Source organism: Triturus cristatus, chromosome 7 (assembly GCF_964204655.1).
Source record: "Triturus cristatus chromosome 7, aTriCri1.1, whole genome shotgun sequence".
Lineage (NCBI taxonomy): Eukaryota > Metazoa > Chordata > Amphibia > Caudata > Salamandridae > Triturus > Triturus cristatus.
The window spans coordinates 315841611-315869400 of NC_140590.1; the positions used below are offsets into that span (position 1 = coordinate 315841611).

At 48.0% G+C, this 27790-nt stretch overlaps 1 protein-coding gene across 2 annotated transcripts in view; it reads right to left on the minus strand.

Annotated features, from left to right (window-relative positions):
- Positions 1–5149: 5149 nt before the first annotated feature.
- Positions 5150–27790, minus strand: part of BRSK1 (BR serine/threonine kinase 1) — a 348383-nt gene continuing 325742 nt past the window's right edge. Inside the window, exon 19 of one of the 2 annotated variants that reach the window (XM_085616379.1) lies at positions 5150–5598. In XM_085616379.1, the coding sequence (XP_085472505.1) occupies positions 5441–5598 (158 nt within the window). In that variant the 3' untranslated portion in view covers positions 5150–5440. The remainder of the gene's footprint in view (positions 5599–27790) is intronic. The other variant, XM_085616377.1, reaches the window with a different exon arrangement.

The following is a 27790-nucleotide window of genomic DNA, read 5'->3' on the forward strand; positions in this document are numbered from 1 at the left end:
GATAATTTTAACGCCGTCCTTGATAATATGCCCCAAAATCGTTTCAACTAAAGATTGGTAATTTTTCCTCTGGTTTGGGAACATGCAGTCTTGCTCAAGCTTCTCTTAATAGCTCTGGCGTTTGACCCGTGCCAATTGCAGAGGGATGATGAAGTGAAGTACTGATTCTATTGTGCAGCCTTTGAAAGATCACCAACAGGGATCTTGCTGTAACAGCTGAAGTCTTTGTGTGTGGACTTCATTTATTGTGGAACGAACGTTTATTATTGCTGCAGAATGGGAGGTGATGGACTCTCTGCTGTGCTGCCCCGCGTCTTAAGGTTGCTTTCTAAGTCTTACAGCTTGCCGCAGGCTCAGACTGGTCACACATGCTACTAATAATTAGATAGGCAATGTCTTGTCCATTTTTATCTGTCTAGCAAATTCTGGAATGTGTTTATTTAAATATTACTAGCTCTTCCACAAAGGGAAGTTGCAGTAAATTATTATGACTTACTATGTGGGATCCCTGATCAAAAACCTTGATGCTATGCATGCAAACTACACTTGCGGAATCAATGCATTTTCCCATCTGCATGATTGAGCCACTGAAATTAAAGAACATACATTGTTTGATTTGAGGGAGCTATATTGACTAACGCTTTTAGAAACTGTTGCAAATAACTGTGGTTGTCAATAAATTATTCACAATATTAATAACTCTCATTTGGTAAAGCTTGCACTATTGGATTTTGAGAAGTTGACATGTGTTTGCTTATGGTCTTCTAGATCAGTGAGAGCAGTTACTTATAGGGGCCAGGGTTAAAAAATGGATTACTCCTCTGGAAGGTCGGATAAGGCCAGCGAAGTCGGTCCTCCTCACAGTGGGGCTCACGTGGGGAAATGTTTTGCCACATTGCTTTTCAATACTTTAAGAACGTATCTTCTGATTTTAGCATCAAATAATTGGTGAAGATTTGGGGTGAGAGATTGGTGACTTCTCAAGAATTATCTGGGGGATTTTTATACATTTTTAATCTATTGATCAGGACATAAGGGATACGGATAGCCCTAACAATCTCCGCCAAATTGATATTGTGACCTTATAATTACTAGAAAAGTGAATTGTCAGCCAAATAATATTCCTATTATATTATTTTGTACTGCCTCATAGTGTTCTGTTAGATATGTTAAGTGTTTCAGTGAGTGGTGAAGGTAGATCACAAAAAATGAAACTGAAGGCAACCAATGACAAATCACCCTCTCCATACTGACACCAACAGAGTTGAGTTCACACTTATGAAAGTAAAGTATGAGCACTAAATCAGGAGCACTGTTACGACAAATTCACATAGTGCAAATGTGATTGACCACTTTATATGGCCCACTGGCCTTCCACAGTTGTACATTCTGTGAACTGCAATGTTTGAGCTGGAGCTCGCTGTCTTTTTTAGCGTGTGATAATTAGCTGCTGCATTTGCATTGTGTTGCGCCATTCGAGCCCCCACACAAAGCTTTAGTAAATGAGTTCCTAAAAATTGCTATTAATTCAGTAAGTCTGGACTCAATTTGAGCTCAAATCATCCAGTAAATAATGAGCAACACACATTTATTCATTCTTTAAATGTTCTCGTTTCTTAATTCTTCGACTGTGTATGGAGAAATTTTTTCTACTTCAGCTTCACATTCTTCCTTATGCTTGATATGTCAGCTCCAAGGTCATTCGCTTAAGTTAAGATGCCCTAATCTATGTAACCTATTGAAATGCAGGACTCAGAAAAAAACTGAGCAGGAATTTGTAAAAATCGTGAAGTATTTGGTTTTTCTTTTAGTTAGAGGCACTTCGATGAAACCACTATAATGAATTATAAAACACTCAAATATTGTATATCAAATGTGCTTAAACCGTAATTGTGAAAAAGTAATGGCAAGATCCCTGACTGACCTTTAGTGGTATGGCTTTCAGTCAGCTCGGGATGGAGATCAGGATGGATTGAATGTGAGGCTGTACCGTTTTATTGAATTATAGCGTAACTTAGGACCCGATTCACAAAGGCAAACTGAGACGAAGTCTAACTTTACGCCTTTCGGTATTCACAAAGGGCATTTACGAGTAGTAAAGTTAGGGCCCGATTCACAGAACTAACTTAAGACAAAATCCTAAACTTACTACTTTTGGTATTCACAGAAGTTAGGGTTTTGTCTTAAGTTTGTCTTAAGACAAACTTAAGACAAACTTAAGACAGACTTAAGACAGACTTAAGACAGACTTAAGACAAACTTAAGACAAACTTAAGACAGACTTAAGTTAGGATTTTGTCTTAAGATTGTCTTAAGTTTGTCTTAAGTCTGTCTTAAGTCTGTCTTAAGTCTGTCTTAAGTTTGTCTTAAGTTTGTCTTAAGTCTGTCTTAAGTTTGTCTTAAGTCAAACTTAGGACAACATCCTAACTTCTGTGAATAACAAAAGTAGTACGTTTAGGATTTTGTCTTAAGTTAGTTCTGTGAATCGGGCCCTTAGACTTTTGTCTCAGTTAAACTTAAGTTTTGGACGTAAGTTTAACTGAGACCAAAGGCCCTAACTTAAGACCAAAACTTAAGTTAAACGGAGACAAAAGTCTAACTTTACTATTGGTTAATGCCCTTTATGAATACCGAAAGTCGTAAAGTTAGACTTTCATCTCAGTTTACCTTTGTGAATCAGGCCCTTAGATCGTTGCAAGGTGGGCATAACACCTTTATAATGTTTGAAAGCTCCTCTTTGGAAAATGGATGCCTGTGGCATATATCCACAATACTCTTGTTTGCAAAGTGAGGATTTTTATTTCCTTCCATAACTACGGACCTTTAAAAATATAAATATTTATATACTAAGGTTGCTGCAACAGATCTCTTTTTGTAGCGCTCTTCCCTATTAAGGCTGGCAATTCGGGTGCACTGTCATCGAGAGCCTTCATTTCAGCCTGGACATGGCTGAAACAATGAGACAGGAAGAGAACAGCCATGAGGTAACAACTCAGTGCACACTAATATGGGAAGAAGGGTGGATTTCACATTTAATTCCACTTGGTTAATGAAGGAAATATAATCTATAATGATGTGTACTGTAATATTGAAATACTTTGACCCTACCTGGCATGTGGCCTATCTTTAAAGTGATGTTCCTGGTTTAATTCCATCTGCCTTGAGAGCTTCTTTCCCCCAAATTCATTAGCTTAAGGTATCGTTCATTCAAAACTGATGTTCAAAAGTCAGTCATAATTCCTGAAATAGTCCTCCTATGTGGATAAAACACTCTCTGGATCAACTCCTGTCCACAAAGATGCTACCTTTTTTAGCCATATTAAAGAGGAGTCCATTGGTCCTACTATAAAGATTTTTCCATACACAATTTTTGGGACCTGCCAACCTTTCTTGAGATGACTCCTACTAAAAATATGCAATCATTTCAGGATCCATATCTGGAGTTTTACAAATGTTATTCTTCAAAGATGGATGCAAATATTGCCTTTAGTCTCTATCGAGAGACTTCCTAATCAATGAGTTAATTCTTTCGTTGATGATATCAAGAGTGTAGTGAAACTATTTGGTCAGAGCCACATCTGTATATAATTCCCAGTGCCAAATAAGTTGAATTACCACCAGCAAAAGCACTTACGTAAAGGATATTGCTGAGCAACATGCGAGGGTTGTCTAGTGTGCTTGAGGTTTCGTCTGTACCAGAACTGGTGGAGTCAGCGTTGAAATCCAACTGCATTTGTTATGGTTACATAAAAGTCAGCCCTCATGAATTACTGACAACTGTGCCCTTTTAAAATACTTTGCAAAATGTTAAGAAAGCTGCACCCAGCAGATGCTCTGCATTCCTAAGCGCCCCCACAGCCACCAATGGGTAGCGTGTGGAAGCCAGTCACCCTCTGAGGTAGCATTTTAAATGCTGTACTATGCCCCAGATGGCCTAGCGGAGGACGGCATTTGTGAGTTAGGTACAGCATGATGTTTTAGTCCTTATACACTAATTCTAAATACTTGCAGTTGAGCGTATTAAGTCTTCTGGCCCTTCGTAATCCCTAAAGGCAATATTCTCCCTTCGGCCATGGATACCTTACCTTCCCTACCCGTATTTCCATCCAATGAATTAGGCTTTTCCTTCCTTGCTAAATCATCAACCTGCACCAGTTTACTTCTTATGCTAAAGGGCCCAGAGAAGCACCATAATAGAAATAGAAGATTTAGGATGGGTTTTCAGTTCTTTCAAAAGAGGGAGAAGAAAAACTTCACCTTTGTAAATAGCAACCTAATTTTGTAAGGTTTGTATCTCATTTAATCCATTTAAATATTCATCTTGCATCTAAAGTCTAAAATGTGTGCTCTCCCAACCTTTATCAAAATGTATATAGGAATGAAGCCTCTTTGAGGTCTGACACAAACGTGGATTTTCAAAATGAAAATGGGGGAGATTACCTGGCCAGTCAATGCTTCTTAAGATTGACAAATACAGGAGTTGGAGTTAGCAACAAGTCAGACCTTAGACTTTCCAACTTCATAAAGCCAACCGGCCTGCAGGTAGAGCTGCCAAATTACCAAACTCGAGCAGCCAGACGGTATTAACTCTGAAGGCTTTCATAAGCAAAACATACAGATGGCTCATGATCTGGAAGCAGAGGTAGGGCTATGTGTTCTACAGAGTAATTCCCAGCAGCCCCGAGCATCACCCAACACACATGTTGCTAAAGGCGTACGTATGCCGCATCAGCCATCGAACCGCCTAACCCACAGGTCCAGTTGCCTTGGAAAATAAAAAGGAATGCTGCTCCTTTTGAAAAAGTTAAAGTGAAAAACCTGCTTCGTTTCAAGCAACAGGCTGGCATTTGCATAAATGTTCCTTCAAGTGATATAAATAAAAAAAAAATTACGAAGACAAAAGAGACAAATAAATAAAATAAATAAACAAATATATACATAAATATTCCTAAGGAAAAAAAGAGTTTGTCTGTGAAGGCCGAACAGTCTGAACAAAAAGCTCTAGGCCAAGACAAAAGGATCATCGAAACAGGCTGTCTTCATTGGGCCATCAGCTGCCAATTGAGGGGGAAATTAAATTGATAAGTAGATAACTAAAGAAAATCATGATGTCGTCAACTTGAATTTTCAGTTTCTTCTGCAAAGATCCTTTTTTCCCTTTCTTGTTTTTTTGTCTCTGTTTTTGATTTTCTGGAAATATTTACATGTTCACAGTAATACCAATATCCCGCCTGTTCAGTTTCGGCCTGCTTGCGTCCATATCTCTCTGCATCTGCTCTGTTGTCCTGTTGTCTTGTGTGGTTGTCACCTCCTTTTTCCCTCCCTTCCCCTCTGCCAGAACCCCGTTCCAAGGCGACTTATGTCAGGATTTTGATTCCTGCTGTTCCTTCGGCTAGTTTTTGTTCAGTGTCCCTCTTCCCCTGATGTGTAGCGGGTGGTGTCATGGCTGCGTTTGAGTCCCGTTGGAAGCTACAAGTTTTTTATCCTTGGAGGAGCCTCGCCGGTGGTGCTCTGTCATGTCTGGCTCACTACGAATGGAGTTCTGGCAACTGCGAGTCGGGGTGCCCGGCGGTCGACTCTGCTGGCCATTTTTCTCATCTGAGGACAAGAAGAAAAAAAAGCATTGGCCAAGGCAATTGGTCTGGCATTTGCAAATTGGTACGATGGGTAATAAGTATTTATTAATAATCACAAGCATATGCCACAAAAAGAAAAAGAAAAGAAAGCGTGTTGCAGCCTAAAAGTGCGGACATATGCTTACCATACAAGCATTGGCCAAGGCAATAGGTCTGGCATCTGCAAGCTGGTATGATGGTTAATTTAGATTTATTATTTATCACAATCATGTGCCATGAAAAGAAAGAGAAAAGAAAACATGTCACAGCCTAAAAGTAGCGACCATATGCTTTGTATTTGTTAAAAAAATAAGCATTACATTTATGTTTGATAGAACAGTAAGGGTCCCTCCTTAGCAGGTATTAAAACAAATGTATTCCTTTTGATGCTGAGAAAAGGTACGACTGGGTGTGAATTGCCATAACCTGAAGACATACTATAAACACACATGGATGAATACAAAGGACAGAGGATGGAAAGAAAAAAAACACTGGCCAAGTAAAGTATTGTCCACCAGATCTGGTACCAAAGTCCCCTTCTTTTTAGGTAGATGTGATCAGGCAAAATGCTGTCATGAAAAGTGCACGAGAGCTAACACGTGAAGTGGGCTGGCCCATTGCCCCATGAAGTGTGCTGGGGTTGTTCAGAAACAAAATATGAATGACAGTTGAACAGACCACTGGATGAAGAGGGCTGATCCAAATTTATGGAAATGTGTACGTATTTTTTATTTTTGGGTTTGTATGTACAGGTTGCCTATTAGTTTTGGGTATATGTCTTTGCCGCAAAGCCTGTGAAAGATATCAACAGGCCTGGACACTTTCCTTTCTTCGGCATTCCAATCCACATGGGATGGAAGTAGTACTTACGGATGTAGTGCCCTAGCAACAAAGGAGGAAGCCAGAAACGCTCCTATTTAAAGAGGGAAACCCAGTTGGTTCAGGATCATTCACCTGATTTCTCAATCATCTATATTGCCCCTCACCTGCTTTCTTGTGTGCCTGCTTAAATCTTAAAGTAAGTAATAACCTTTTGGGTCCAGATGTTCGATTCTAAAAGACTTTGTTTTAAGTGACACCCCAAGATATTTTAAACATAATAAATTGCTTGTACCTGTTTCCCTAGAATAATCCAGATTTTTTGCCCCATCGAAAAAGGCTGGGCGGTCTTCTATAATACAAATGCAATTGCGCTTCATACCAGGGGCGGCCGGCATAGCTTGAGAGGGAGGGGGGGTGGTCGCAGGGGCTGTGGGAGGTGTTGTGGGGGGAGGGGGCCACGGGGGTGTCGCCCGGTCCCACTTCTTCTGTGCTCCTGCTCTCCTGAGTCTGCTTACAGGAACAGGAAGCAGGCAGCCATGCTACCTCCCCTAAGCCAATCACAATGCTTCAGAGCAGCGTTGTGAATGGTCTGAGAGCCGTGACATGGCGCTCAACCAGGGACTGTAGGGGTGGGCATGTTTTCCATACAGGCTGTAATGCATCCTACATAGAGAACAGGGAAGTACACGTGACTGCTTTGGGCAGCCCGAGTGGGCCGACCAAATAGTTATTGCACACTTGAGTGGGCAAACCACTCCGCCCGTGCCCTGCTCTGTGAGCACAGCAGCCCCGCCCCCCCTGCCCTCCCCAAAAGAGATATAACATGATAATAACTGAGAGTTATTATCATGTTATGTTTCCTCTTCTCGCACTGCTTGAAAGCAGTGAGGCAACGATCCTCCACCACAGTGGAGGAGCCGCCACTGCTTCATACATTGACTTAAATTGGCCTCCATGGCTTTAACTAGATGTATTCAGTTGAGAACAGGTTTCACAATTGCAGAAAAGTGTGTAAAATGTCCCTTGATGTCAATTTCACACATAGAGAGGACAAGTTTCTCATCTCCTGAACCTTGAAATGGCCAATAGTTGAACTTAGTTTTAACTGTCTTGAAGCTATGAGTCTGCTAAATGTAAATGCTAAGCAAGTTTTGATAAGGTAAAGCCAACAATGGATGGAGTCCTTGGTCACGACACTGCACACTCCTTAAAATATCATTTGAATGTGTAACCTGCCATTGAACTTTATATGATCTATTTTCACCTCTCTGTGATGTCTAGGTCCTCAAGCTCATCGGCTAGCTAGTGATTTACTATAGGCCGCTTTCATTTTGCCTGAGTATGAGGGTTACTCCTCAGTTCTGAGAGGATGTGGGTCTGACGGTCCTAGCAGATCTGTCCACAATACTTGCCTCACCCAAACCCTTGTGATAAGAATCCGCCTGCATGGTGCCAAACAACGCCATCCAAAGTAGTGAGCTATACATGTGCTTACAATAAACATCTGTTATTCAGGGCCAAGATACCCTTGGGTGAAAGTGTGCTTTACAAATGCACATGTTATGTTATGTAATTTCCTGATCTTTTATGTTTCAAATAGTTCTACCTGTGAACCATCCTACAGAGAAGACAGCTGATGGGCTTGGCATCGACTCCGTTTCCACTCATGCTAGGCAGGTGATCATTTCTCAAAGAATACACTGAGTTACTAACCAATTTTACAAATATTTAAGTGTCAAGAAACATGCTTCATGCTTACAACTCCTGCCTTTGGTGATAATTGAAAGACACACAATTGATGGACTGAATGCAGAACAAATCAAAACATTCACGCCCAGTCAAAAGATCTGGGTTAAATCCATCATTCTTTTGCTCACCATGCCACCCCAGTTTAGACCTGGCCATATGCAAATCAGTCTTGACCCTGTGCCTCATGGGAACAGTCCAGCCCGAACTGCCAAACCATGTCCACCCTGGACTGGAAACAAGCATCCAAGGACTGGGGTCCTTGCTGGAGGCTTGAAGGCTAACTTCTGAGTTAGGACCCTCTGTCTGTGCTCTGGATTGACCTGTTTCTTTCAAACTCTACTGTTCTGTATGAATTGGTTGCAAATATTGGAAGAGGTAAAAGGTTTTGCATTGTCTTCATGTTTGTTTTTACGATTTGTAAAGGTTTGGCTATTTTAAGCCATTAACATAGTTTGCCTTCAAACATCAGAGCCAAGATAATGTCATGCATTTTGGGGGAGTATGCTAGTGGAAGCCTTTACTTTGGCATCCACAGTGCCAATAACATTTCTTTCCATATGCATCCAATTTACTGTGTTATTTATCTGGCAGTACCAACAGGTGAAAGTCATCCTCTTTTGCAAAGATGCAAGGAATTTACACAGGCACTACCGAGAACTGTGAGAGGCAAGAATAGGCAAGTTCTCTAAATTCAGAAGCAATGCAAAAGGGTCCACTGACCTTGAAGCAAATTTGTCCAGCTACAGAATGTTATGAATGCAATCAGTGTGCCCTGACAACAGACCTTCAGTGGGAGAAATGAGGTTCGAAATTTTCAGCTTGAATATTTACAATTCTTTTTCTTGCACAAGAAGGACTGCAGGGAAAGGTCTCCCTGACTGCATACTGGAAGATGATATTTGATTGTTCATGTCTGCCTAACTAAAGAGTAGACAATGGAGACACTGTCAATGAGGAAACTGTGGTTTCGTCATCAATGTTTTGATTACGAAGCACAGTAATGAAGACTTGGTAGGCAAGAATTTCACTGATAAAGAATGCTACTGGTCGATAGTCCTAACAACGAGGCACCTGACCATGAGGCGCCCTTGAAGGAGGATTTTTTAATTTTCAAACACACAAAAGGCGATGGGAGGAATGCTTAAAGTGAGTCTAAGCACTGGCATTCGCTTCGGGTAGCATTCCAATGGATTGTTCTTTTGACGGTCAGGCCACATCAGTTTGAACCCAGCCATTTGCAAATCAGTCTTGATCCTGCTCTAATAGGAACAGTCCAGTTCGAACTTGCAGACCAGGTTCTCCCTGAACCAGAACGCAAGCAACCCAATTGAAAAACTAGTTGTCTGTGACTCAAGACAGGTTTTACCCTGATTGGAATCTTCAGTCAGGTGTAGTTGGTTCTAGTAGCACAGTGAGCATGGGACCCACTGTGGCCAAATATGATAAAAAAAAAGGGGAGTGAGGCAGTGCGGCCCCCTCCCTGAGGCTTATTAGGGCCCTGGAATCCCAACCCCTGGGGCCATACCAATAAAATAGAGGAGGGGGCCATATGTCCCCTTCCACAAGCCTTCATAGGCCCCGGAGGCCACATCACCCGGGGACATTTTTTTTTTAAAAGGGGAGGGGGCTTCACATCCCTCCTCCCCAAGCCTCATAAGGATCCACATTCCCAGGGGCAAAAGGCAATTAAAATGAGGAAAGGGCCTGCACCCCCCTCCCCAAGGCCTTTTGTTCCCTGGGGACCAATCCCCCAACATCAAATTTCATTAAAAAGCAGGGGGGTGGGCATGTGGCCCCCTCCCTGAGTCCTATTAGGTACCTGCGACCCCATATCCCTAGGAGAGAGTAATTAATAAAAAGAGGAGGCATGCTGCCCCAAGCCTAATAAGGCCCTGTAGACCTCATTCCCCTGGGCTATGCCTTATTAAAAAGCGGAGGGTCCCCTCTTCCCTGAGCCTTATTAAGCCCCAAGGACCCCATCCCCTGGGGTGTGTGTTCTTTTAAAGGAGATGGGGGCCGTGTGGCCCCATCTCCCCAAGCCTTCTCGAGTCCCAGGTACCCCATCCTTTGGAGCTGTCTGTGTTTTTAAAAGGGGAGAGGGTCACACATCCCTATTTTGGCCCCCTGGGCCCCTTTTTTATAGAGCCCGCATCATATCACCTGAGCCACCCACCAAGCACATGTCGAGGGCAGTGCAGGGAGCCCCAGGAACACTGTGGCCCAAGCTGGCTCCCCAAATAGTACAGGAGCCGGCATTGCTCCCTCCTGGAGGGAGCAGCTATTTATGCTTCTCCCTCCAGGTAGGAGAAATACGTTGTTCTGTTTCGCTGCCATCAGTGTGGACAGGGAAACAGATTTCAAGTCTGCTTCCAGCCGGCGAGTGCATTTTTAAAGCTCGTGCCTGCAGTGAGCAGACTATGTGTTTGCTCTCGTTTGGCAGGAGATTTGTAAATGCTCCCGCCAGACGGAAGCCAACACGTTTCCCATTAAAGGCTCAGGGAGGGGGGCTGCATGTCCTCCCTCCCTTTAATGTTAAGTTACAGCCATGATTTGATACAGTCTCTAGGGCCTTTTTAGGGCTCTGGGAGGGAGGCCCTATCGATGCCCCCTCCCGTTAACTAGACTAAACACGCATTGAAAATGCAATAGGTCTCGCCCTCGTTTAAGTTAAAGCAATTCTGTTTGTAATTAGGTGGCTTTTTAGCTTTGCTTTTATTAGTGTTTTTCAAACTGTCATGTACATAACATACATATATATGCATATATGTATATGTATATGTATGCATGCTTTTATATTTGTATTTATATAGATATGCAGATGTATATATATGTTTATATATGTATGTATGTATATAAATATACACATACATATATATAAATGCACATGCATATATATATATACATATATATGTGCATATGTGTGCGCGTAGAGAGAGGTAGAGAGAGGTAGCGAGAGGTAGCGAGAGGTAGCAAGGTAGAGAGGTAGAGAGGTAGAGGTAGAGAGGTAGAGGTAGAGGTAGAGAGGTAGAGGTAGAGAGAGGTAGAGGTAGAGAGAGAGAGGTAGAGGTAGAGGTAGAGAGAGAGGTAGTAGAGAGGTAGAGGTAGAGAGAGAGGTAGAGAGAGAGGTAGAGAGAGAGGAAGAGAGTAGAGAGTGAGTAGTAGAGAGTGAGTAGTAGAGAATAGAGAGTGAGTAGTAGAGAGTAGAGAGTGAGTAGTAGAGAGTGAGAAGTAGAGGAGAGTAGAGAGTAGTGGAGAGAGTGAGTAGTAGAGTGTAGTAGAGAGTGAGTAGTAGAGAGTAGTAGAGTGAGTAGTAGAGAGTAGTAGAGAGTGAGTAGTAGAGAGTAGAGAGTGAGTAGAGAGTAGTAGAGTAGTAGAGAGTAGTAGAGAGTAGTAGAGAGTGCGTAGTAGAGAGTGTGTAGCAGAGAGTAGTAGAGAGAGTAGTAGAGAGTAGTTGAGAGTGAGTAGTAGAGAGTGAGTAGTAGAGAGTAAAGAGTAGTAGAGAGTGAGAAGTAGAGTGAGTAGTACAGTGAGTAGTAGAGAGTAGTAGAGAGTGAGTAGTAGAGAGTGAGTAGTAAAGCGTGAGCAGTAAATAGTAGAGAGTAGTAGAGAGTAGAGTAGTAGAGAATAGTAGAGAGTGAGTAGTAGAGTGAGTAGTAGAGAGTAGAGAGTAGTAGAGAGTAGTAGAGAGTGAGTAGTAGAGAGTAGTAGAGTAGTAGAGAGTGAGTAGTAGAGTGTGAGAAGTAGAGTAAGTAGTAGAGTGTAGAGAGTAGTAGAGAGTAGTAGAGAGAGAATAGTAGAGAGTAAGTAGTAGATAGAGGTAGAGAGGTAGATAGAGAGAGACAGGCTCTGAAGATGAAACCACGCCTCTGTCTCTGAGGGACATCTGTGTCACTGCCCCAGGGCAGCAGCTCTAAAAGAAAAGAGCGGAAGTGAAAGCACAGTGAGGCCAAAAAAGGGAGGGGCAGGGCTGCTTAATGGATCGGGGACAAGATGGGGGGGGGGTGGCTATTCTTTCACTGAGCACAACTGTGCCTTGGCTGGGGTTTAAATGACGCTACTCGGGAGTAAACACAAAAAAAAACGGGAGGAAGAGGGGGTAAAGACAACACAGACAACCGGAAGGGCGGGAGTAAAGACAACACGGAAAACGCGAGGGGTAGATGGGTACAGGAGTAAAGACAACACAAACAGCAGGAGGGGGTGGGAAGAAATTGAACAGGGACAATGGGAGGTGGGGGTCTGGAAAGGCAACACAAACTACCACGGGGAGGGGGCCGGAGCAAAGTGAACATGGATAACGGGAGGGAGCAAAGTAAACGGGGACAGATAGCGCAACAGGAAAGTTGCTCTTCCAAACTATTATCGTCTCAGTTGTCTCGGTCTCCCCGTTCCGGACACTCCCTGTGAGGTGGGGGACTGTTGGGTGTCACTAAGTGAGGGGCAGGCCTGCACTAGTGGCAAGAGTCTTTTGACGGAGGGTGATATGTTGGATGGAGAGGGTGTGTGCGTGGGGTCTACTGATGTAGCCTCGACCCGAGGGAGGGAGAGAGTGAGTGTGTGTGTGTGTGTGTAGGATTGGTGCAAGAACTAGTGAACTGTTGTGCGTGCGAGGACCACGGTCCACGCTGATGTGCGCACCCAGTAGCATCTGTGCAACAATTGGTGCAGCAGCAAATGCGCTGTAGTATGCACCGCAACGCTAGCTGGCGGGATAGTGAGAGGCTAGTGGCATGTGCCTCAGATCACTCTGAGCAGTGGAGCCGGAACCGGGGGGCAGCAGCAGCTCCATAAAACGTGAAAGATGAGGAGCGAGCATTAAGGGGCTGTCCACATGCCTTTCTTCTGGTAGCATTTGCGGTGTTCTCAAAGACAGCGGGGCACACGATGTACCCTCGGCTTTTAGTGAGGTGACGTCCCTGGCAGCACCCCTGCAATGGAGTGCAGCGCACACAATGGATGCGTGGCTGATCTTGTCTGGAGTTTATCCGTGTGTGGATGGGATCAGTGTGTGTGGTGTGCAGAGGAAGGTGTATTTTGAATCACGTGCTTTCTCCGTAGAAAATGTGTCACATTGGACAGGTTTGGCATCACCGGGCTCAGACTGGTCGCCATGGTGTCGCTGTGTAAAAGGAGTGGAGGTGCAATGCGAGAAAAGTAGGCCAAACAGTAAATGTGTGACTTCCTTTTATCTGTAAGTGATGCACCTACCAAGATAAAAACAAGATATCCCCATCCCTGAAAAATAGTAATAATAATCTCATTTAGTGCAATGTAACTAGTGCTCATGTAAAGCGCCACAATGCCCTTGGACCGCAGTGTAGTTATTATTTGATGCACATCCCGTATGAATAGTGTGTTTTAGCTCTCCTTGCCTGACGCTCTCTTCAGCTCACTTGCATAATTACCATTGGGTCCTGCCACAACAACCTTTAATCTTTCAGTCCGCTCTGAGAACACGCCTTTCAGATAATATGTAATATTCTTGAAAATATGGTTTCCAGGAACTGTGCAGCACTCGAAGCCGGGCAGGTTTTCTGTCGCGTTTTGAAAGCTGTGATGGATACCTCGAAATACTCACGCTCTAAAGTGTTCCAATGTGAGCAGCAATTGAGTGCACAGGGCGGGGCAGGCGCGAGCGACACTCATTCTACATTCGCAGAGCTGGGTCTGTCTGTTTAACCCGATACTGTTCCGCTGGGAGTGGGAACCCGAATGGAGATAGTGGGCCAGATTCACAGAACAAACTTAAGAAAAAATCCTAAACTTAGTACCATTTTGGTATTCACAGAATGCACTTACTACTTCTGGTATTCACAGAATGAACTTACTACTTTTGCGATTCACAAAATAAACTTACTACTTTTGCTATTCACAGAATGGATTTACAGCTCCTAACTTTACGTCCGCACTCGGGCCGGAAATTCCGGCCCGAGGGCGGAGCTTCCGGCCCGGAGGCGGAGCTTCCGGGCCGGAGGCGGGGCTTTCGGGCCGGAGGCGGAGCTTCCGGCCCGGAGGTGGGGATTCCGGCCAGTGGCGGATCTCGCCACTGGCCGGAATCCCCGCCTCCAGGCCGGAAACCCCGCCTCCGGGCCGGAAGCTCCGCCTCCGGAAGCTCCGCCTCCGGGCCGGAATTTCCGGCCCGAGTGCGGACGTAAAGTTAGGAGTCGTAAATCAATTCTGTGAATAGGAAAAGTAGTAAGTTTATTCTGTGAATCGCAAAAGTAGTAAGTTCATTCTGTGAATACCAGAAGTAGTAAGTGCCTTCTGTGAATACCAAAATGGTACTAAGTTTAGGATTTTGTCTTAAGTTTGTTCTGTGAATCGGGCCCCGTATCTTTTCTGTCGGAGTAGAGAGCGAAGTTATTTAAATGGCGGAACAATGAAGTGTAAACTGCATGGCTGTCAAGTCCATGCCATGTCTGAAAACTTCAGCCAGTTCTGTTTTTCAGCACTTCTTGCAGACTGGGACCAGCGGCGTAGCACAAATGCCACCAGGGGCCCCAATGCAAGCAGGGGGAATGGCCTCTTTTAGTAGGAACGGGTCTGCACTAATGCAGAGTAAATTCCGGGCCGATACATTAAGCTATTTCCAACGGAAAATACAAACTAGAGAAACAGCACCCACCATGCCCATACACATGGCTTACCCCCACATATAAACACAAGAGCCATGACTGGCGGGTTTAAATTCACAGTGAGAACATATCGGCATAGAACTTGTTTACCCTGAAACGTTTAAACACATGGCCCCATAAAGATAAGAAAGCTTTCACGGCAGAAGGAAGGCAGACGAGCCCGTCCAAGTGGGACGGCTCAGAAAGCCAGAAGTAAACGTCACAAACACTTTTTTTCCAATGGCTGGCCACCGTTTAGCATAAACGGTGACGCCAGCCAATGGGAAAGAGGGTCGGGCTTAAAGCCCTTTACAGAAAATACCCCCAAAACATTAAATCTCACCAGCGAAACTGCGCATGTGCGCAGCCCACGCCAGCAGAGACCTAAAAATTGGGACCACTAAGATTTTTTTTTATCATGATCCCGTCTGACTATTGTTGGATCACAGCAGAAATTGTGAATTTGTGTTCTATTTTGGCCCTAAGGGGTTCCTTGGGGGCCCGCACCCACCCATTGGGCCTAGGCGGGCAGGGTATCGCCTTATTTTATTCATTTTGTTAAGTTCAGGACAGAGGACTAAGTCCCCAAGTCCTGTAATGGATGGCAGCAACATTTTTCTCATGCTGCTGGCAGCCAATCAGAGTGCTCGTTCCTGCAGGTGTCTGACTCCCACAGGAGTAAGATGGTGCAAGGGAAAAAAACTCCCAGGGCCAATCAAAGCACTCTATTTTTAAATCGGTGCTCCTACGAGCCTCTCATGAGCCTCTCAGGGGCCCAATCATCTAGATATATAAATCTATTTAAACCTTGATTGCTCAAAAACAAAAAAACGGATTTCCACCAAATCACAGAAAGCACAATCTGCGAACCAAGATCTAGCTTTTTATGCCATATTTTGGTGTAATTCCAGTCAGCAGTTTTTGCAGTAGTGCTTCTTAAAGAAGTCTATGGAAAATGCATGGAGGATTTGCATTTTGGGACCCCTTTTTTTCTTGGCTCCCGCTTGACAGATCACACCGAAACTTTCCATGCACAAACTAGGCAACAAAGAGCACTTTTTTGAAAGTTTTGAGGAGATTAATTTACTGATGTCAGAGTTATTAGAAACACAAAAAACGTATTTCCTGAGTAAATGTTGACCTAACTATCACTACGCAGTAGCTACTGCCGCTGGGTAATATATATATATAATATTATACCTTATGAAACCAGACTACGTGTGTCTGTGAAATATTCACGCTTTAGAAGTATTCTAGCTTCATTATTGTCTTAACAGTGTATCTTTTGACCTCCCCATGTGCATTATTTTATGCCGTTATTTGATTTGAAATTTTGAGGATTGTATGTTAGCATTGCGCAATAGAGTTCCGTTGAAAACGTAAGATATGACATGGGCACCGGAAATTGTTGATCTGACATATATTATTTGTCGTCTAATGGTGATAGCGTATGTGTTCCTTTAAAGTCACATTATGTCTTGTGAATTGCTCTCCGGGGATTAAATATTTCATTAAATACAAAATATAAGCAAAATATATCCTGACGATATCTTGACATATATAGTGACTTTAATTATAGGGTACTTTACCATGATTTAGAAATATAGGACACCTAGTTTGAATAGATACCAACATAGCGGTGCCATTTCTAATATTTTGTGAACAGTATTATACATCACAAAATATATGCCCTAGGGTACTTTAGCAGGATTGAGATGTACAACTGTTCAATTTCGTGATGTGGGGCATCCTACACAACAGTTCCTTATATCACTGTGATACCAGCCTTATAGATAATTGCAGGTGAAATTGCACATGTTCCTTTAAATTCTGGTTTTAATGGTGATGGGCAGGATGATTTAGTCCCTGTTAAAAGACACTCTGTACAGAACACTCTATGACCCCGACATAGGCCGTTGGCCGAAACGCATTGGTCTGCTTTCCCATGATTGCGCTCGCACTTTGCTGAAATTTGAAAAATACTCTATAAGGAGTAAAATCATTTGTCAAAGTAAATACGGATCCTGTTGTCTTTCTGACCTGCTCGGTGCTGCCTTCCTGCGCCCTAGACGAACAATCAATCAATCAATCATATAACTTGTAAAGCGCACTACATACCCGGGCGGGTTTCAAGGTGCTGGGGGGGTGGGGAAGCTGTTACTGGTCGAAGAGCCATGTCTTGAGTTGTCTCCTGAAGGTCAGCAGGTCTTCGGTTTGACGTAGGTGGAGGGGGAGGGTGTTCCAGGTATTGGCGGCGCGATGGGAGAAGGATCTGCCTCCGGAAGTAGTTCTCCGGATGCGTGGGAGCGTGGCTAGGGCATGGTCAGCGGAGCGGAGTTGTCTGTTGGGTACGTAGGAGAGTCGGCTGTTGAGATAGGCTGGGCCGGTTTTGTGGAGTGCCTTGTGTGCGTGGATCAGGAGCTTGAAGGAGATTCTTTTGTCGACGGGGAGCCAGTGCAGGTTCTTCAGGTGGGGGGTGATGTGGTCGCGGCGCAGGACGTCGAGGATCAGGCGTGCAGAGGCATTCTGGATTCTCTGTAGTCTGCTGATGAGGTTGGACGAGGTTCCGGCATAGAGGGTGTTTCCGTAGTCAAGCCTGCTGCTGACCAGGGCCTGGGTGCCTGTTTTCCTCGTGTTTGTCGGGATCCATCTGAAGATCTTGCAGAGCAAGGGGGCGCTAGAGGGCGCGCGTGCAGAATGGCCGCACTCCTGTGAGGCTCCTGCAGCCTGGATCAGTAATCCTACATTTATCCTGTTGTTTCCGACCGACTGACCGACAGTAGCCGTTGGGCTGTATTCTTGCTGGCCCCCTGCAGCTCCGGTCTGAGTCTGGTAGCCGTGGAGGCTATAGCCGCGAGGATAGAGGCGGCTGGAGCATGACCGCGACCTGTGCGCTAGCTGAGCGCGGTTGCGGCTGGACGGCTGGACTACGCAAGTCCGTGGCGCGCCACGAGGAAGGTGGGCCCCGCGGTGAGATCCTTTGGTACAAACCCCCTCTGCTCCCGGAGGGCTGATCGACTGTGCTGCATGGGGATCGCTGTGACGCCGGAGTGAGAGTCCTGTGTCTGGCCCCCCCCCCCCCCCGGGTGCTTCCTTGTTCCTGGGTCCTACGGGGTCCGGAGCTCCTGCCGAGTGCTGCGAGCGGCTGGAGTGCCCCCCCTCGACTTGTGGTGTTCCGGTATCGACCGGGAGCAGGCTGTCTGGTCTCCCCCCCCCTCACCTCAGATGGGCCGGGGGTGAGCAGGAGCATCTGGGCCCCGTATCTGTCGATTCGGCGCCTGCCGGAGGAGGATAAGGATCACTGCTGTACGGGCCTCCCCCGTGTCCGCTGCATATTTACGTGCGTGAAGCCCTGTGACGGTGAGGTGCGGAGTGGCAGATGCGGCGACTCTGGGAGTTCCCCTGGAGCGGATGGTGATCGCTGGCTGACCTGTGAGTACCTGCTTGGGGGCTACTGGTGGAGCTCTGGTCCCTGTGGCGTACTACTGAGGTCATCTGTCTCCCTGGGCCTGCCTCTGGGCCGTGTTGCGGCGGCCGAGTGCGTGGAACTGCTGACCGGCGAGCCCTGGGCGACACGGCCGGGTGGTTCCTGTCGTGGGGGGCGTCCGAATACCTGCCCCCCCCCCCTGTGTATGTCCCTTGCACATACAGCGATGTAGTGCCTTTGGTTGCGGTCTGCGGCGGCGATCGCTCTCCCGCTGTTGCTGTGCGTTGGGGACGGCGGCTGTCCGTGGCGGTGGACTTGAGTTGATGTCTCCCTGCCGGTCATTGCCTTGGTGGTCTGGCTGGGCCCTGTAGCTGTGCAGCAGTCGGCTGCGTATCGAGAGGTGCCTGCTTCGGGACTGTGACCGACCGGGGTGCTCCGCGATTCCCCCCCCCCCCCTGGCCCTACATCGCCCCTCTCCGGAGGACCCGTAATGGGGAAGCAGGACAGCAGACAACCGAAGCTCACATTCGAGGCCCCAGCGGCCAAGAAGGGATTGCGAGGCACTCCTGACTCTGGGCGCCCAGCCGGCCCCCCGGCGACTGGCACGGGACCGGGCTCGCCGCCGCCGGACATACAGCAGCTGATGCAGGAGATGAGACAGGGCTTCGCTACTGTGGTCGACAAAGTAGATCGCATCTCTTCCCGCATGGATGCTTTTGCGCAGAAGTTGGACGTTCATGAAGAACGCATCGCCGAGGCTGAAAGACGGATCTCCGACAATGATGACGTCACTGCTTCACATACTTCGCAACTCTCGAGAATGGATAATGTGTTGAGAGTTATCGCTGCTAAGAATGAGGAGTTGGAGGCTCGCAGCCGGCGTAATAACATTCGCGTGGTGGGGGTTCCGGAGTCCACCAACACAGGGCGCATGGAAGACTATGTGGAGAAAATACTCCTGGCCTCCGTCGGCTCTGAGGCACTCTCCAAGCAATTCATAGTTGAGAGAGCGCATCGTTCGCTTGGGCCGCGTCCCAAACCAGGGGCTCCGCCTCGGCCCATCATTGCGAGGCTACTGAATTATAGAGACCGAGACGCGGCGCTGCGGGCCGCGCGCCATAATCAGCAACTCACCTATGATGGAGTCAACTTCACCCTCTATCCGGATTTCACTCCTGTCGTCCAGGAACAACGGCGCAAGTTCATTGATGTGAAGAAGAAACTTCGGGCCCTTCAAATTGACTATGCGTTGCTATATCCAGCGAAGTTGAGAGTCACCCATCAGGCGAAGCAACATTTCTTTACAAGCCCGCAGCAAGTGGACGATTTTCTGGGATCCCTGAAACATGCACGTAATGGGCAGCGCGGAGAGGATGGTACTGAGCAAGATGACGAACAGTGGCTGCCTTCCCTCTGACTTCTGGTGCTCGCCGCGGGGCCCAGGGACGGACTGTAGGACGCTATTATGGAAGTCCTTAATACATGCCCACTTGGATGTTGACTTCGAGGCGGCATGGCGCTGTCCTGGTTGGCTGCTGGCTGGCGGTCAGTAAGATATTCCAGGCACCACCCTCCCCCGCTCCTCTGTCTGTGCTGGGGAGCTTGGTGCAGAGGGTGGCTACGCGTGTCCCCTGGATGTCCCCCGAAGTGTGTTCTCCTATGGACGAATTGACTCTGTTGCTCCTGTTGAGCTGTGTAGTGGTAATTTGGGGAGGGGGGTGGGATGTACTTTCTGGCAAGTTGGGGCTGCTTCAGTGGGTGGGGGAGGGGGTTACAGGGTATGTACCTGCTTGGATATATAGCGGCTCCTCTCCTTTCATCGCTCCTTCCCTATTCTTATACTATATGCTATCTACGTACATGTCGATGGCTGAGATCATAATTGCAACAGGTTACAGATCCAGGGTTGGGATGTGGGTTGGGAGGGGTGGGGGTGTTGTTCTTTTTTGTTATGCTGGTATGTTTTTGTGCGCAGATGATGTCAGGAGGTTGCTATTCACGGTATTGTTGTGCTATTATCTCCGAGGACTGCATATAGGTGCATTTGTGCGGCATGAGGTACACTACGCTGCTAGCTGTGGTGTGGGGTGTGTGAAATTGACATGTGTCCCTTGGGTGGGTGTCCAGGCTATGTCTCCTTGGCCACTGCGCCTTGTTCCTTCCTCTCACCTAACTTCGAATGGGAGACACTGACCTGAACATACTGACTTGGAACGTTAGAGGCTAGGGGGACCCGAGGAAACGTAGACAGATTCTCTCCTACCTAGACCGCCATACCGTACACATAGCGTTCCTACAGGAGACTCACTTTGGCACCCAGACTGCTCCGACCTTTGCCTGTCGATGGGCTAAGTACGCGGCGTTCTCCTCCTACTCCTCCTACTCGCGAGGCGTAGCGATATTAGTGAAAAAAGAGACCCCCTTCATTCTGGCTGGCTGTAAGAGTGACACCCAGGGTAGGTATAGTCTGATGTGGGGCAGGCTTGGCCAGTTGGCGGTGACCCTAGTCTACTGTTATGGCCCCAAGGTAGATGATCCGCAATTTTTCCCAGACCTTGAGGCATCCATAATAGGTGCCGGCCCGCAGCACCTCATATGGGGGGGGATTTCAATACCACTCTCGACCCGCAGATGGATAGGTCCCACCCTGCTCCCCATCACTTCACCAAATCCCGCAGAGCGCTGCTGGAGATACTTGCAGAGCACTGTTTGATTGATGCGTGGCGGCACCTCAACGCTACTTCACAGGAGGGTACGCACGCCACGGCGCAGGCGAAATCGTGGGCGCGGCTCGACTATATCTTTTTGGCCCCTCGTTTTCTTGCAGCGCTCGTCCGCGCGGCTCACCTCCCCCGCACCTTCTCTGACCACTCGCCAGTCAGAGTTACCCTGCGGGCTCCTGACCTTGGCCCTCCGAGGACGGCCTGGCGTCTACAGCCCACGATGCTGTTGGACGAACTATTTCAGGAAGAGTTGCGTGACGAATGTCTGGACTTTTTCCGTCGCAATAAAGATTCGGTGAAAGATGTCGCAACCATTTGGGATGCATTTAAGGTAACGCTACGGGGCATGTGCATAGCCAAAGGGTCGGGCGTGCTGAAGAGTATACTGGCGCGCCTTCGCCTCTTGGAGGCGGACGTGGGGACGCTCGAGGCGTCGCTGGCGGTCACTCCCGATGATGCCACGCTTGCGAGCATCCGCGAGAAGGTTACTGAGTACACAGATGAAGCCGCTAGAGAGGTGAAATTCAGAGGCAAACACTGGGTCGCTCGCCGCTATGGCGAGGGTGAGAGGCCGGGTAAAGCCTTGGCGGCGACAGTGCGACTGATGCGGCCTTCTAATACCATCGTGGAGCTCTTGGGGGAGGACGGCGTGCTGTACAGAGACACCACACAGATCCTTAATAGGTTCGTTGCGCACTACCACCAGCTTTACTCGTCTACTAGAGCCGGAGGTCTCCACTTGCAGGAATACCTAGGGGATGTCTCGCTTGGCTGGCTCAGCCCTGCGCAACGGGAGTTTCTTAGCACCCCTTTCCAACTGGACGAGGTGCGGGAAGCTATCATGCACATGCGGTCGGGGAAGACTGCAGGGCTGGACGGGATACCCATTGAATTTTATAAGACCTATATTGGCTTTATGGCGCCTGTCTTGAGAGAGGTGTATGAAGATGCCCTGGAGGTAGGCTCCCTGCCCCCATCCATGCGTATGGCCCTCATCACGTCCCTGCTTAAACCAGGTAAAGCGGCTAATAACTGTGATTCTTACCGGCCTCTCTCTCTGCTAAATTGTGACGTGAAAATACTAGCTAAGCTCATAGCAACTCGCATTAATCTCTTACTCCCCAACTTGATCTTGCCTGACCAGGCTGGTTTTGTGCCCGGCCGGGCGACGTCTCATAACCTGCGCACGTTCTTTTCCATTCTGAACTCGGTGCACGATGACCTTCCTATGGCCGCGGTCTTCCTTGATGCCACGAAGGCCTTTGATTCCCTGGAATGGGATTATGCGTTCCAAGTGCTAGAGCGTATGGGGTTCCCCAGTATATTCATTTCCTGGATTAAATTACTATACATTGACCCTAAAGCCAAGGTGCTGGTGAATGGTCGGCTATCTGCTCCTTTTCCCATATCCAGGGGCACCAGGCAGGGGTGCCCACTATCGCCTCTGCAGTTTGCTCTTGCTATGGAGCCTCTGGCTGCGAAATTGCGGCAACACCATAAAGACAAGGGGTTACGATGCTTTCAGAGACAGATCTTGATATCTATGTATGCAGACGATATCACTCTCTATATACGGGACCCTGTGGTCAATCTCAATCCGATCCTCAGGGAGTTTATCCGTTTTGGTGAGATTTCTGGGGTCCAGATAAATTGGGGCAAGTCGTGTCTGTTCCCCTTAACGCCTTCTACTGAGCGTTTCGAAATGGACTTCCCCCTCGCCTGGTGTGAGGGTGACTTTAAATACCTGGGCATACGCGTGGAGAAAAACAGGGAGGAACTCATGCGGGCTAATTACGGTACGGCGATTATGCGCATTGCAGAGCATGTGACGCGCTGGAACTCCCTTCCTCTTTCTATGGCGGGCAGATCGTCTTTGGTCAAAATGGTGATACTGCCACAATTGCTGTACCTCTTCCTGAATATTCCCTTTCATCCGGGCGCCTTCTTTTTCCGGCAATTGCGCACTGAGCTTATTAGACTCGTGTGGGGTGGCAGGGCGCCTCGGCTGAGATGGGAGACCCTAATAAAGCCGTACAATCAGGGTGGTTTTGGCATCCCCGACTTTGAACTGTACTATTATGCAGCTCAGGCACATTTCGCTTTCTTCTGGATACGACAGCCTAGATATATGCCCCAACTTGCGGCCGAACACTGGCTGGCGCACCCGGTCCCCATAGAGGGCGCATTATATATCCCGGTGACGAGTAGAGATAAAATCCCCTCAGCGTTGCTCAGTACGGTGTCCGCGTGGACTCACTTGACTGCTAAGGTGGGACTGGATTTCCTATACGCGCCGCTCTTGCCCCTGGCTTATCACCCTAGCATGTCCCTACTGCAGGAAGCGGGTTTTCACAAGCTATTGCAAAACATCCACATCTCGACGTGGGGGGAGCTGTTCCATAATGGCACCTTCCGATCGATGGACCACTTGTATGCCGGCATACAGCCCTCTCCACTCGACGTCTTCCTGTACCTCCGGCTTCGACAAGGGATGAGGGCGCTTATGCCTGACTTTCCACAGGAGCCCTCGCCCATGGAACCGTTGAACCGCATCTTGCGTGACGACGTCCCGACCAAACTCGTTTCTAAAATATACCGTTCGGTGCACTCCTCCATGCCGGCACCTTCATTGGCTGCTCGTGTTAAATGGGACCAAGAGCTACCTGCCCCGCTCACGGATAAACAGTGGGAATTCTGTTTGTTGCAGATGGAACGCATCTCCGCTAGCAGTAGATTTAGGATAATACATTACAAATATGTCCACAGACTGTACTGTACCCCGGCGCGACTATGCCGCTTTCTGCTTAGAGATAATGACCGATGTGATAGATGCCGGGACCCCGGGGCGGATTTTTTGCACCTCGCGTGGGAATGCGCAGCAGTACACCGCTTCTGGTGTCAAGTATGTGAAGCACTTTCCAAAATGGTCGACTCCGTGGTGGAACCCTCCCCCCTCCTTGCTCTGCTGGGGTATGTGGAGCCCATACGCGCGGGGTACCGCAAATTTATCGCGCTTGCCTTCCTCATTGCTAAAAGACGGGTTGCTTGTCGATGGGGTAGGGGTAGAGCCCCGAAGTTCAAGGACTGGATTCGTGATTAGAGCAGATTAGCACATATTCTGAACTGTTGCCAACAACGTCCCGTCCCGCGGACATATGGGCTCCGTTGCGGTGCTACCTAGCGGCCGCAACGCCTGATACGCCTGATGGGGCACCAGAGTAGGGTGGATTGCACGGAACCAAGCCCCCCCCCCCCCTCGCATTAGCCTGCGGAGAAGCCGGCCGGGGCTGCTGACTGTGGAGGATAGGTGCGTTTCCCCCCCCCCCGCGCACTGCAATCCCCGTATGGATGGGAGAGAAAGTGCTGTGGACGGACGGATGGAGGGCGGAGGGGTCCCTCTAGCCGTGTAATTCCTTGGATGCCCCGCATTTGAGCAACTATTGCTGCACTTCCTTGATTGGACTCTGATGATCGCGATGTCGGTAACTGACTACCCACTTGTTTTTCTTTGCTCCTCCCTCCTCTGCCGCACTATGTACGCTGTGATGGTGTTTCATTATCGTGACCTCAAACAAAACAAAGAAACAAAACACATATATACTGTGACGCGGCCGGCCCTTTGGGGTTGTCGGCAAACCGCTGTGTACACCTATGCTCCTCTGCCTACCATGCTACGCTGCCGCCCGAAGTGGTTGTAGGCACTAAGCCGTGTGCTGACACTATCTGCTGAATAAAGGTTTTGAAAAAAAAAAAAAAAAAAAAAAATGATCTTGCGGAGCATGCGGAGGGTGTTGAAACAGGTGGAGGAGACTGCGTTGACTTGTTTGGTCATGGAGAGTTTCGAGTCGAGGATGACTCTCAGGTTGCATGCGTGGTCGGTGGGGGCCGGGGGGGACCCCAGTTATGTGGGCCACCAAGAGTCATCCCAAGCGGAGGGGTTGGACCCGAGGATGAGGATTTCCGTTTTGTCTGTGTTCAGTTTGAGGCGGCTGTCCTCCATCCAGTCGGCGACGGCCTTCATTCCCTGGTGGAGGTTGGATTTGGCGGTGAGAGGGTCCTTGGTGAGGGAGAGGATCAGCTGAGTGTCGTCGGCGTAGGAGATTATGTTGAGGTCGTGCTGTTGGGCGATGCGTGCTAGTGGTGCCATGTAGATGTTAAATAGCGTCGGGCTGAGGGAGGATCCTTGGGGAATGCCGCAGATGATCTTGAAGGCCTCGGAGCGGAACGGGGGGAGGCGGACTCTCTGAGTTCTGCCGGAGAGGAAGGAGGTGGTCCAGTCCAGGGCCTTGTTTCGGATCCCTGCGTCGTGGAGGCGCGTGCATAGTGTGCGATGGCAGACGGTGACGAAGGCGGCGGAGGGATCCAGGAGGATGAGGGCCGCTGTCTCGCCGTTGTCTAGAAGGATCCTGATGTCGTCTGTGGCGGCGATGAGGGCGGTCTCGGTGCTGTGGTTGCTGCGGAATCCTGATTGTGACGGGTCTAGGATGTTGTTGCCTTCGAGGTGTCGCGTGAGCTGGGTGTTTACTATCTTCTCGATGACCTTAGCTGGGAACGGGAGCAAGGAGATGGGCCGGAAGTTCTTGAGGTCGCTTGGGTCCGCCTTGGGTTTCTTCAGTAGGGCGTTGATCTCTGCGTGCTTCCAGTTCTCAGGGAAGGTGGCGGTCTCGAAGGAGAGTTTGATGATTTTGTGCAGGTGGGGTGCGATGGACTTGCTGGCTTTGTTGAAGATGTGGTGTGGGAGAGGGTCGGATGGGGAACCGGAGTGGATAGTTCCCATGGTCTTGATTGTGTCCTCGATGCTCACATTGGTCCAGGTTGTCAGGGTGTCGTGGGTGGTGAGGTGCGTTGGATTCGGTGCGGTGTGGTCGGTAGGGGTCGTCCGGGGTCTGAAGCTGTCATGGATGTCGGTGATTTTCCGGTGAAAGAAGGTGGCGAGTGAGTCGCACAGGGCTTGTGATGGTGGGATGTTGTTGGCGTCGGAGCTGGGGTTGGAGAGTTCCTTCACTATGGTGAATAGCTCCTTGCTGTTGTGCGCGTTGTTGTGAAGGCGGTCTGTGAAGGAGGTCCTTTTGGCGGTCCTGATGAGGTGGTGGTGGTTGTGGATGGCGTCTTTGTAGGCAGTGTGGCTGTCTGGCGTCTTGTTGCTGTTCCGTATGTTTTCCAGTTTCCAGCAGGTGCGTTTGGAGTCGCGGAGTTCCTGGGTGAACCAGCTGACTCTTCTGCTGGTGTCTCTGTTGGTGGGGTTTTTCAGCGGTGCCATTGTGTTGGCACAGTCGTTAATCCAGCGTTCGAGGGCGAGTGCACCATCATCCGGGTTGGTGGGGTTCGTCGGAGGGTTGAGTGCGAGGCTTGTCTGTAGTTGTTCTTCAGTGATTTTGCCCCAGCGGTGGCGGGGGGTCTGTAGGGTGCGGTGGTGTGTGAGTGGTTTTCGGAAGGAGAAATGGATGCAGTGGTTGTCAGTCCAGGTGAGTTCGGAGGCGTGGCTGAAGGTGACGTGGGGGCTTGAGGAGAAGATTGCGTCAGCGTGTGGCTGGCGATGTGGGTCAGCGTTGTGACGAGCTGTTTGAGTCCGAAGTTGGCGAGATTGTCGATCAGGGTGGAAGAGTTGCTGTCGTTGTTGTTCTCCAGGTGATAGTTCAGGTCTCCGAGCAGGATGTAGTCAGTGGAGGTCAGCGTGTGCGAGCTGATGAGGTCGGCGATGGAGTCACAGTATTAAGGCTGGGGTCCTGGCGGTCTGTAGACGAGGGTGCCTCTTAGGGTGGTCTTTGGATCTGGAAGTGCATGTGTTCGGCGGTGCTGAGGGTGTCGTTGGTGTTTGTAGAGATCTTGATGGTGTTTTTGTGGACGATGGCGATACCTCCTCCGGCTCTGTTTGCGCGGTCTCTGCGGGTGGTCTTGTGTAATGAAAAGGAGGGTGAGCACGGGATATCAGAAATCCATATATATATTTACACACACACACACACACACAAGCCCTCTTTCCCTCTTTTAAACCAAAGAAATGCTAAATGCTGGATACTAATTTTGCGACTGGGTGCCAGTTGCCAGCCAGTTACTCCCGATTTGCCTCTTCCCAAGGAAGAAAGCTGGCACGCCGCTCCGTATCAGCTTGTATCCAAGGTGGTGGCTACTAATGCCAATAAACACAAAGAAAATAGTTGTTGTTTATTTTTAAAAAATCTTATTCTAGGCTCTAGCGCAAAATAATACAAATATTAATAAAAACCCCTGATAAGGGGGGTAATATTATGATACAGAATGTGAAAATGTATGCAGAAGAAGCTAAAAGTCACCTTGATGACAGAGAATATTACTGTATAATTTATATGATTGATGCTAGAGAGAGTAATAGAAAAATGATGCATTATTAAGGGAATGGAGAGACAAAGGATTAATAGAGCAGGAAGAATATCTCTTTTCAGAAAGGACTATTCAACAGACCCAACCATCTGCATTCTCCCACAAATACATAAGAGCCCTAGATGACCACCAGGTAGTCCTACAGGGGCATCTAATTAGAATTATTAGAGAATACTTCTCGATAGATAGGCCACTTTTTGGCCCCATATTTTAAAAAATGTGTCATATGTACAAGACACAACTGACTTGTTGAGTAAACCAGGAGGAATACCTTGGCATGAGGATTATTCTATGTTAGCTTTTGTGACTAGCTCATATGCAAGTACCTTGCATATACATAGTTTGAATAACTACCATCATTTCTTGAAAATTTGCTCTATCTATTTACTGCAACACACTAAAATGTTGTTGCGTACGTTGGAATGTTGTCTAATAACATTTTTCTTTTCCAAGACACCCTGTATAAACTATCAAGGGGGC